Source organism: Neodiprion virginianus, chromosome 4 (assembly GCF_021901495.1).
Source record: "Neodiprion virginianus isolate iyNeoVirg1 chromosome 4, iyNeoVirg1.1, whole genome shotgun sequence".
NCBI lineage: Eukaryota > Metazoa > Arthropoda > Insecta > Hymenoptera > Diprionidae > Neodiprion > Neodiprion virginianus.
The window spans coordinates 22797268-22809537 of NC_060880.1; the positions used below are offsets into that span (position 1 = coordinate 22797268).

General features: G+C 38.5%; 2 protein-coding genes across 4 annotated transcripts in view; one reads left to right on the plus strand and one right to left on the minus strand.

Annotated features, from left to right (window-relative positions):
* The window catches only part of LOC124301884 (protein windpipe), a 26241-nt gene continuing 13971 nt past the window's right edge, over nucleotides 1-12270 (plus strand). Inside the window, exon 1 of one of the 3 annotated variants that reach the window (XR_006907575.1) lies at nucleotides 1-264. The gene's annotated coding sequence lies outside the window, so the exon portion shown is untranslated. The remainder of the gene's footprint in view (nucleotides 265-12270) is intronic. The other 2 variants (XM_046757432.1, XM_046757431.1) reach the window with 2 other exon arrangements.
* LOC124301885 (uncharacterized) overlaps nucleotides 8220-12270 on the minus strand; it is a 13629-nt gene continuing 9578 nt past the window's right edge. Inside the window, exons 2-3 of the mRNA XM_046757435.1 lie at nucleotides 8974-9206; nucleotides 8220-8907 (exon numbers count right to left, since the gene is read on the minus strand). Of these exons, the coding sequence (XP_046613391.1) occupies nucleotides 8755-8907; nucleotides 8974-9206 (386 nt within the window). The 3' untranslated portion in view covers nucleotides 8220-8754. The remainder of the gene's footprint in view (nucleotides 8908-8973; nucleotides 9207-12270) is intronic.

Here is a 12270-nt window from a genome sequence, read left to right on the forward strand (position 1 = left end):
TCGGTGGGTACTCCGGTAGCAGTTAGTGGGGGCTTCGAGCGACTGTCGAGACGAGGCCGCGACTGCTCGTCGTGCCACAGTGCTAGTTCGACCTCGGTCTGTGATAGTATCGTTCCTTCGATTTGATATTGTAACAGAATTTCCTGCGGTGTGACCCGCCCGGTGTTACAGCGAGGAAGTCATCGAGCCAAGGGGTGCCAACCCCCTCTTTTAGTTTTGGATTTTTTTCCCCGTAAATCCTGGGACATTGCGTCCCAACAGAAGGTAAGGATCGCGGTGTGTCATTTACTGTGTGTGCGGTGTACCATTTTTCCCGATTATCGGCAAGGTGTCGCTTCTTCGAATGTGTGTGTGTGTGTGTTTGTTTCTTTTTTGTTTTTTTTTTTGGTTGTGTGGGGTCTTCGGGGTTTTCTCCAGCAGCTCCTTTTTTTTTTTGGTTCCAACGTTTGTGAACAAATTTTTACTACCTCACGTCGTGACCGCATGCCTTGTACCTTGTGCTCGCGAGTGAATCTTATTGTTGACATGAAAATGTATTTTTGAATTGGTCAAGTTTTGTGATGTATATAGAGTACGTCGCGACGCTCGGTGTAAACTAAATTAGTGTAAACTCGACGAAATATACAGAGGCGCACGCGCTGGTGACAAAATTCTTCTTTTTCGTTTCATTTTAAACTCATTCGCTTATTTTAACTCTTGCTCAAAATAATCTACCTTTATCATCGTTGTCCGTTTATTCCCCCCCGCCCCTCCCCCCCCCCGACCCTTTTTTTTCGCGCGCTTATTTCGGAAACTCGATAATCGTTCGCTGAAATATTGACGTTATATTGCAGTTCGTTGATCGAATCACCGTTCATGGGAATTGGGGAAGAGGAAGTGAATCAAGGTTTACTGGGTTTTTTTCTATTCATACCACGTTAGTGTTCGAGTAATCAAGACTTCTTTCAAACTGTGTTTAAAGTTGGACGCGGTGGAGTTTCTCAGAATTTAACGCTGCAGCGCTTGACGAAGGGATTTCATAATTTTAAAGACATTCATACCTAGATATAACTTGTTGTGCGATAAGGCGATAAGTGACTGTCATTCGGATACGTAATTCGACAATGCAATTGACGATGAGACTCGAAATTCTCTTCGCACAGTCAAAACGAACGATTTGATCGAAAGCCCCGAATCGATCCGGAAACGTACTTTCAACGAGACAAGTGTAATAAAAGAAACGTTTCAACGGTGTGAGAAGTAAGAGGCTCTGCCCAATAAGCGATATCGCACATAAAACTTCCAACAGCCATCGATTTCACCGTGTAATTTAATTTCGTGATATCTTGACAATTATTAATCAGCTCTACAGGCAGAGGAAAATTTCACTCGTCCTCGAATATACAGCAGTATGTTCACCGCACCCTCAGGCATGAGAAATTGATATTCAACTGGTCGTTAATCATCATTTCCCTATAAAATTTGCGTTTCAAAAACGTGGAGAAATAGAAAAACCGAATTAACGAAGCGTTCGTTTCTGGGCACCGAGTTTCATCGGATGCCTGCGTTCGTTGTACCGGGATAAGATCAGCCCGCGTACGTGCCTCGTTCGTCGGTGAATGTGGCGTTGAATTAAAAACGGTGAACACACAAGGAACGATAATAAAATTCCACCGCGTTTAGGTACCTAGGCTGACACACACTATCACTTTCGGCCCCGGACTTTAAACGGGCAGCCTTAATTATTCCATTCCAAGCCTCACCTGTTGCTTCTCGCTTGTTCGTAATTCCGGCTCTATCCCAGCCGTGAGCTCTTCGCCCGACCCTCCGACACCGGAAGCTGAGTCGTACTGCAGGCTCCGCACGAACTCTAAGAGATACCTAGACAAATAAATCCTCTTCCGATTTTCCACGAAGCCCGTTTTCGTTCACGATATCCACTCGCGAGCCGAAAGGCACAGTCCTTTAAAAATTTAATGCAACCGAAGCTGGTTATTGATCAAGGGTAGTTTGTTAACCGGGAAAAGGATCGGTTAGGTGGTATGAATTTTCGACCTGTCAATTTTCAGATGAATTCACGACGTTGCAACTTGAATGAAAGACAATTAGCTCGTTTTGTACTTTTCTTCCAGCATTATTCAACATAAGTATAATGAGTTTACTTTTCGGTACAAATTTGATTATAACAAAAAAAAACGTGGAAATACTCGCTGGAATCAAAATTCGAGGGCATTCGATTGAAACGTGTGACGTGAACCGGATACAGTGATACTTCTAACGCGGTGTATAATCACAATGCGGTTTTTATAAATAGAAATGTTATCGGACCGGGTTATGCAGCTGTTACCGAGATCGACTCTATCGTAATGGGGGAGAGCTGCAAGAACAGGGTCTAGGATCACAGAAGCGCAAGGTTCAGCGACGGCTGATTTAATAAAGATTTAATAAAAAGATTCCGATACCGTGTAGGCCGAATGATTTCCTTGAAGAACACATCGGTGAAAGATTATAGGTTCTTGGATTGGTATTTATTTGTTAAAAAAAATATAGAACGCTGAAACTTTGTAGTTCAAAATTTTGTACTTGATTGGAAAATTTGGAAATTTTTAAGAAATATTAACTAAAAGAGGTCTAGTTTATAATGGCAAATCACGAACAATGTTCAAAAAAATACCGACTCGTAGAGGAGAGTGAGAAAGTTTACCGTCTTTCTGCGATTTTTGTTTAAGGTTTTGTACAATATAACAAAAAAAAAAAAAAATTCAACTTATCGCAACGAGCCGGAACGTAGAATATAGATCGGAATATCGATCACTTGTGTGCGAGTAAAATCGGTAAAAAATTCTAGAACAACGGAAATCGTCAAAATAACGGTAGGAAATTTTTTGGTTACCGCCACAAAAGTGTTTATCATCTTTACCGGAAATTACACATTTTTCGATTGCGGTAAAAAATAAAAACCGTTAAGGACTGCTTGTAGCGATTAGTAACCACAACCGTAATAAGAAATTTCTCTCCGTACGTATCGTCTCTGATCTATATATGGGTTAAGGTTCGAGACGAGGCATTAAAGCATCGATGAGAAGACATCTGCTTTCTGTTCGCGGTGTGTATAACTACCGGTTTACGATTTCTCTCGGGTTTGGCGTGATTAGATACCTGCGGCTAAGTATTGGTGTCCGGATTGTGGCTGACTTTGTAGCTCCGGGAGCTGCCGACACATTGCGCAATAAGCCGTTAATCGAAAAACGATAATACGCTGCTCCCAAGGTGTATAGTTATATTTAATCTTTGCGATGTCGGACTTCATTCTTGAAAAGAATGACTCGACCGACTCGTCGAACAGCATTTGCACTTACGAGACAAGTTTTGTTAGTACAAGCACTAATCGAACGATCCAATCAAATGAAAATAATTGCTTTACACAAATCGAGAAAATCTTTGTCCAATTAAGTGAATATTTTTTGGCCTCGAAGAGATTCGATTATTCGAACAGTGCTCGGGAGATATTCACTCTTTATTTGTAAAAAACGTCGAATCAAACGACCGATTCCTTGGTACGAGAACATTTCTTGGATTTCAATGCGCTTTATTTAAACTGTAAACAAGTTATTACGTAACTGAAAATGAATCAACGATTCGGGATTCGCAAAATGACTCGTCAATTCTGAGCCTCGAAGAACTGGATTTCCAGAGATTCGACTATCTCTTGAATTTTGAATTCTTAATTACAAAAACTTGTACCAATTCATCGGGATTCTTACTACGACAGTTGGTTTTGAATTCGCTGACGCATAAGTTATACAAATTTTCAACATGTGAGAGCATTTTTGAGAATCGTAAGTCTGACGTCGTGTAATCCGAAAGCTGAATCGATTCTTTCTAATCGATCTACCAATTTTGAGGGATGCCGGATGAGGATTCGCCTCCGGAAATAATATATCCATCATGCTATTTTTAACGTCATGTGTATATAATTATGCTCTACATACTTGATACATAAATTACTTTCAACTGTCTCTTGCGATATTCAATTCAACTGTTTCTACACACCTTTCACTGAGCCCATTCACCTTTCAACGTACCTTTTATCACGCACAACATTTGATTCCGGTTTTGTCCTGTTACATTGTTTCACGCGTTTTTATTTTTCTCTTTAAAATCACAAGCCCAACCGTTCAGCTTTGTTGGTATTCCAATTCTTTAACCGACCAAAGTTTCGGTGCGCTAGATTTGCGTTCATCACGTGCAACACTAGCTAGCTTTTAACACCAAATTTTACCGACTGTACGGATTTCTGACTAATTATTCTGTTTCGCTTCGTTATTACATCCTGCAGTACTGCATAATCAGTGTTGATTCTCTTCGCTCCTAGCCCATTGTTAGTTAGTTTCTACATTTTAATCCTCGACAGCTGCGAGACAGAACTTCTTACTCAGCGTCAGATTATTCGGAATATTCGCCTCTCAGTCTTTCTGTTATCATTTTCCCCACAATGTCTTCATATAATCACATGCAATTATCGAACCGATCGAATCACGATCGAAAGGATAATAATATCGCTGCAACCAGAAATACTCAAAGACTGATTTACATCAAGATCGTTTTCAGAGGATGAAAATTTCGTCAATCGAGACGTTAGTAATTAGCGCAAACGCTAATATAAATTGAATTACGAGCCGATTATGAAATCAATGAAAGAGTAAATTCAAGCGGGCTCATAAGCCGTACAAAAATAAGCGAAGGTTCACAATTGCGATTAAATTGAGGAAAGGTCGAATGGTGATAAATTTTACCAACACGCAAGTTATTTTCCATTAGTGGACAAGCTCCGAATCGGAGGAATCGAATCGCGGGTGGAAATTTAAGAGAGTTCGCAGTTTACCAACAAACAAATGTCAAGTATGCCGGGGAGGGAACCACGACTCGTTGCTTTATCTAACTGGAGTATGAATTTACAACGCCGTGTGACAAACATCAAATATCAGAGGCGATAAAGACGGTGTTACCCTCGCTCAACGTTGGCAAATCTTTACCATAGACGGCTGTATATTTTCTCGTACTCGAGGCCTTGACGTAATCGTTAATATCGCGTGTTATGTGTGTAAAGCACGGCCGCGGGCTGCCGGCTTCGTAAACTGGGCCGTTTTTTAATGACCGTTCAAACTTTGAAATCAACTTCGTATGAAGTAACATTGCGGACGGGGACGGATCGGGGACGTATTGCTGCTCTATAGTTTCATAGAGGATATTCCACTTTCGTGTAGTACGTCATTTATCTCCTTCAATGTTTATTCGAATTATCAATACCGTCGGGGTCATCGACGTCTTTGCATTATGTTATATACACGCGGAATATTTCGATTATTTGTACCGAAGGGAGAAAATATTTATTATGTCTTGCGGGATGCGATTTCGGACGATTGCAGGAATAACTTGCAAAAAAGAAAATAAAATTGTACAAATCTGTCGATGGTAGATGTAACAAAAAAAAAAACAAAATACAAACCTACATTTTTGTCATTCGCAACCATCTCTATCAGATCGTTAAGTTTTTTCAAACATCCCAAGTGTACGACAACAATTAGTTGCGTGAATTGTTGAGTTTTTTATGATCATCGTTTTGATAGGAATAATATTTGAGCGGTCTTCAAAACATTCAATGCTACACTCTTAGGTTAAAAAAAAATTAATTACAGACGCCTCAAGCGTAATACGATGAAACGGGTTCGAAGATTGTGGTTAATTTGGTCTAAAAATAAACGGTATCGCGAAGAAGAGATAAAAGTGAAATAGACGTGGGGAGATTTTAGATTTCAAATGCATTCTGTCCGCTAGATTTTCCTCTTCGCAGATGCAATTTCTGCGGATTATTGTATGTTTACGAGTTTGTCTCACACTGTGTGTCAGTTCAACGTCGACTGACACGGATTATAGGTGTACGTTTATAATGCAAATGCATGACGCGTACAAGGCTGGGAATTACACCTATCGGGAAACCTGCAGAGTCGGACAGCTGACAAGCAATAGGGTCGTGTAAGAAGGTGTCAGATACACTCTTGTAATACTTGCTGATCGATAATTCACGGCACGAGAAGCTCAAGTTCGATCAAGTTCGTTTTTTTGCCTGAAAAGTGTGAAGACGAAATTGAATGATTCGCTTTTCAATTTCTCTTACAGGCGATGCATAAACTTAAAAATAAATAAAAATATTCATTTAAAGCAAACGAATGACTCGTGAAATTATTTGTAAATGAAGCTTGAATAGATATTTTATATTTTGCCTCCGCGCGACGCAATTTCGTTCGTTTAAAATAATAATCGTACAGCTGAGAAACGAGATTGAATATCGCGATAGATTAGCGTTGCCGAATATGTATAGCTTATCTACTCTGCTTAAGTCAACGGATTCGCGGATTTTTTTTTACCGAATGACTTTCAAATTTTGTCGGTTGCGTGAAATTTCATCCATCGCGATGCTATTGTGACGAACAGAGGACACAGATATCTGAGATCGCAACGATCCTGTATATTTTACCATTCGAAAAATTGTTTCTTCGCGAAATAAGAGATCTTTTTTTCAGGGTCAAAATACATCCCAACCTCTGAGATAAAGATCGGTTCGGCTTTTGTTCAGCGGGAAATATTGTCGTGCATGCCGTATATCTTTCATCTCGAACGTCGCAACTTACAGTAGGAATCGATTATACATACATTTTGTAAAAGCCGCTGAAAACGATCTAGTACAATAGCGAATTAAATTTCGATCCATTCATGTATTGAGGAATTAGTCAAGGAGTGACGCTATTGTGTACAAATGTACTTATATACGTATAGCCTCCGAAAAAAAATTATATTTCCATTTTTTTCTTCAGTGTAATTAAAAACATTTATCGTCGGTATGACGGAATGTAAACGATCGAGTTTAATCGTTAAATTAAACACAATTTTTTCTGCTCCCTCTCCGTTTTTTAACAATCTGATAAACTGTAATCACTCTTCGAGTTTTTTTGCTCGCCTGGTAAAAACCCGAAACATAAAATATCCGACCGTTGAAAATGCAAATAAAACTTATCTCGTTGATCCACGTCTCATTACCGGTATACAAAGTAATAATTGATGTATATAATAAATTGATACGTGTTCATCGGTGCATCAGTTCCGTAATAGCTTATCGGTGGCCTCATCTTTTATCTGTAACGATCAATTTATAATCTCCAACTGTTTTCATTTTTTACTTTTTCTACTTACTTTTCTTTTTCGATTATACAGGTCACTCGTATTACAGTCTTATTGACTTGAAAAAAGTGTAGCAAAGCGAACGAACGGATTCAACGTTCCAGAAAATTCAATATCTACCAAACTTTCCTGTAATTTCAGTAATATTCAAAAAGTTGCAACGATACCCATCCGACAATAATTTTCCAGCAACTATAACAAATGAAATTCCTCTCATTGTGTCTACGTAGAACATGTCGTGAGTTTTACTGCCCGGTATAAGGTAAGTTTTTCATTACAAGCGACATCCGGACTGTTATATTATACGTTACTTACGTTCGGTGCACGCAAAGACAAGCATATACGATCTTCCATTAGCATTGCTGATGCCTTCAGGCTCTGGGCAGACGCCCTCTGACCTGACGCATCATATTTTCTTTTTTATACCCATTATACGCATAATGTATATGTATAATGAGTTTCGCTGCAGTTTCGAGAAATTTATTGCAACCGAGTTGCTTCTTTTTTGGTGAAAAGATGGTGAAAACTAATACGCCATAAAAAAAAAAGTAAAAAAAATATGGGCTTAGTTCCGTCGCGTCGAAGTTTTTATAAATCAGTGAAATAAATGCAGGTTTATGAATGATATCTTATAAACCGATTCTTTCTATTTCGTGGTTATCGATATAAATTACGAATTTTTGTTAATACTACGATTGGTTTCAATTGTTACAAATTATCGGTCTTCCCCTAGTACTATGCATGTTTTTCTATAAAACGATCAAAAGGTTAAAGTTTTGCAGATCATTTTTTCCAGCAGAGCTGAGCGAACCTTACAAATCCTGGACTTGTGAGAAAAGCTTCGTTTGTCACAGCTGCTAGAAGATTCTAATCAGCCGAGTATCGTTTCAATAAATCTTTAAATATCGTTGGAACGCCAAGAAAATATGGTAATTGAATGAAAACAGTTAAGGACTGTACAGTAATTGAAGCCAGAAATTTTTTTGTGAGTCAAGCTCTATGACCTCATCTGTAATTATGTAGTAGTCGATAATGGTAAAACGAAAAGAAATTCAACGTATGCAAAGTACATTGTAAGAAACGTTGCGACTGCCTGCAAGTTTCGTGTCTCGGTACTTTATTTTATCTGTATTGTAACCTTTGAGAATTAATTTATGCTCATTAATCTGAGACACGTTTTCATACAGCGGGCTGCTTCTTTAGAACTTATATTGCGTGTCACATCGCGGGTCGCGATAAAATCTTCGTGGTTGATGAATAAAAAACGCCCCTGAAAACAACGGTGACATTAATAATATACAAACGTCAACAGGTCGTCGCCTTGGCATTAATTAAATCAAAGCCTGATAATACCTACCGATCAAAGTTTACCTTTCGAATTATATGCTCGCAAGTAAATGCAAATTTCACGTACGCCATCAGCCGTTCAGACACTATACCTGTGATTACCGTTTATTACACAGCTCTTGGCGATGTGCATATCACATGTTTTGGTTTGAAAACAAAACGACTTTTGGGGGACACGATGTGATTCGTTCATGGCCCGAATTTGATTTCAGGATAAATAAAATGAAAGTCAGATTTGGCGATTGTACAAGACTTAGTTTCTTTTTTATACGGATTTTTTTTGTTCTCGCAGTCATAGCGCGTATTTAAACATCTGAAGTAATTTCTCGCCCCAAATTCAAGCTGTTAATTTGAAAATTGGCACAATTTTATCAAAATCTCGTATTAAAATATATCTTTCACGCTCACCAGACCTTTCAATCCCCTCACGCTTCGTTTCAGTTCTTCCAACACCTGCTTTTCCCGTTTACGAACATTGCACCGAGCCTCCAAGAGTCCTGTTATATAATTTATAAGCTCTGCCTGCTGTTGACCGAGAAAATGAATCACAGGCCGCCCACTGCTCGACACTTTCACTCTCCGATGTTGCGTTCCTTGAAGTTTACAATCGACTTCATGCGAATTCAAAGGTAAAGGATTGGCTGTAATGAGAAACCGATAATAATTATGCGAAATCCTTCTTTCGGAGAAACATAAGATCGGAAACTTTTACTACGCAACTATTCGTTTTACTTCGAGTCGCTTTTTAACCGCACCTTCGGCATTACCGTTTCACTTTTTTCGCACTGTCCCATTTGCGAGATGACGAGGTTTACTTATTATTATTATTACTGAAAATTCGGCGAAAAGAGTAAACGAAGTCCAGAGGCTCTGTTATTTCCCACATTCCAACAGTTCGTCAATGTTTTACGTGAAAATAGGATAGACGCCGGATTACAAAGTTTATTCTTCAAGTCAGCGTGAAATGTAAGACAAATATAACAGCCAGTTTGTTCCCAGGTATGAATAAATTTCGCGTATATGTGGGTTTTGACAAACATGAAGGCCTTCTGCAGTGCCTAATGGATCCGACCTTGGCCGCGGGTCCAAGGAACAATGATTTCTGCCATTTGCACGGAGATTTCAAGTTACGATAAGCGTGCAGGAAAGTAATCGCCAAAGTTTTTACACAGATGTAAATTTTCGGTTGCGGTTACAACAGTGTCCCTAATTATTTTCCCTTTTTACCGCAGCTGAAAAACACAGTTGTTGTATATAAAGTAAAGACGAGCTTTTCAGCTATAATCCGAAAATCTAGTAGGATCCGTTACTGCATTCTTTTCTCGATTAATTTCATCTCGATCTTGCGACTCTTTTCGCCTTCATTATTTGTTTTCCCGTCTATTCTCGCCTTTTTGCCTCGTCCATGCAATTGTGTAATTAACCATGTCGTATTGGATCAGGTGTAAATTTTTGCCGACCGTTCACTCTCGACTATTCAACGCTGCTTCGTTCTCGCCTTTTTTGACTCCAAAAATGTTGGCCCCTCGTTTTTATTCCTATTCGCGTCATCGAAGCCTTCTATGTGCGGTTTTTAACAATTCATTTCGTATTCTCTTCTCTGTATCTTCTCTCTTACAACTGGCAATCCCCTTTTTCGTGTACGCTACGAGAACTTATCCGTTGTTTGATGTAACTGACATTTTTTTCATTCAATGGAATTTGATATCGATTCAAATTCTGCAGGGATCATCATGTGCAAAAAGAAAGCTCCGGTTTACTCGATCATGAACATTATTGAACCGCGTATCGTCCTCGATATTGTTACAGTGAAAAATTTCGCTTGTGATTGTCTTTTGGATTTCATCGGTTTGATCATGCGTGCAGTGATTTATTGTTAGTTCTGAATTTAAGACTGAAAAAAAACAGTCAGGTAAAATATTCCAAAATTTCAATTGATAAGCCCAAATTATTAACATTTTCAGAGGGGTTGGATTATTGCACAGTATTTTCAGCGCCAAGAGCTCATCGTTTGACCAGTTTTAATGAATATTGAGTGTTTTCAAACCTGAATAAGTTCTTTAACATAAATTGCCTGTAAAAGTTTTTCTACATATCACTAACGGTTCCTGTAATTCGACACTAATCATTCGTTCATAATCATTCATACCAAATTGCATCGGGTTTTCTTCTTTTTTTTTTTTGTTTGAATAAACGAGAATATGATGAAAAAATTGGGATTACCAGATTTTTAGATAATTAATTTCTAGCCACGATGAGATGTAACGGTTCATTAAAATTTCGCGCTTAAACGATCTTAGGTTGTCGATGGTTAAATATTCTTAGTTGAAATTTGTATAAAACTAAATATATCAGCGTCAAAAAAAAAAATGTAGTTTTGATAAAATTTCCCATTGTCGACTATTTTTAGCAATTTTTAGCAATTAAGCAGACCATCAATTTTGAAATAAGTTGATTAAGAAATTTGACAAGCTTCATTAAACCAAAATACATGCATGTAAATTATGGCAACAAAATAATATCCACGCCGTGTAATTTCAACTCGGTTTTATTATCTGTCAAGCTTATTGTTAATGCCAGGCGGTCTCTTGCAGGAAATTCTTGTGCATACTCGTACAGTGTAAGATTTACCGCATTTAAACACTCAAATATGATTGAGCATTAAAACCGGTTTGAAATTCCCTACTGAAAACTACCTGCAAACTAATGCTCAATCAATAATTTGTTAATTTTACTTCTTACTAGTAATCAATTCGTATACACTATTCTTCAATCTCAGTCTATGCTTTTTGTTCAGCAACGTGATGGAAATGATTTTGGGTAACTACGAATAAGAAAAGTTGCGGCTTAAAGAATGTGACAAAAGGTTTTACTATTAAACCTTCAAAAATTATTAGATGAGAAGACTTGAAATATTTTATCAACAAACAGTCGGTTTCTATACGTACAATACAACATTTACATTTGCGCGTTATAACTATACCATAAGGTAAAAAGATTTTACAAATATTTTTCAGACAAATTACAGGGATTTGATCTGCGAGAAAAATGGTTCGAAAAGCCATTATAATTGAATCGATTCTGAAAACTCGATTTCTTCAGAATTTTTCAGTTCTTTCCTCATTTTGTAACTTTCAATTCAGTAGCCCTGCATTCATTCTCATCCGCGAAAAAATTCGATTGGTTAACAACGTCCGATGGAAGCTGCAGTTCCGCGTCGAGTAAAAAGCGAGATATCCGGAAGGCGATAGGCAGCTTCGGTGGTCCAGAGATGATCTTACACGCCGAGTCGTTCCGTCGTCTAAGACACATGGCGAATTGGACCACGCGGCCAACCGTGTACCGTTAAGCAAACCGGCAAAAAGTCATTCCGACCAAATCGAGCCGCACGCGTCTCTCCGCAGTCTCTCCGCAGTCTCCCCGCAGTCACTCCGCCTCCTCCTCTAACCGCATCCGAAGAGTTTAACGTTCTCTTTTACCGTCGACGTTGCGTGATATCCGTCCGGATGACGTGTTCGATAATAATTTTAACAATTTTTCGAACCATTTCCGAGCTCACTTACGTATGTAATCCAGACGAAGCAGAAGAAAGTGAAAATTTATGACGCAGCGACGATTTTCACTTAAAAAATCATTAAATATATCTGGCATTGAATGAAAGCATTTTTTACTGTTTAAAATAAATTTTTACGTTTACTGCGAATA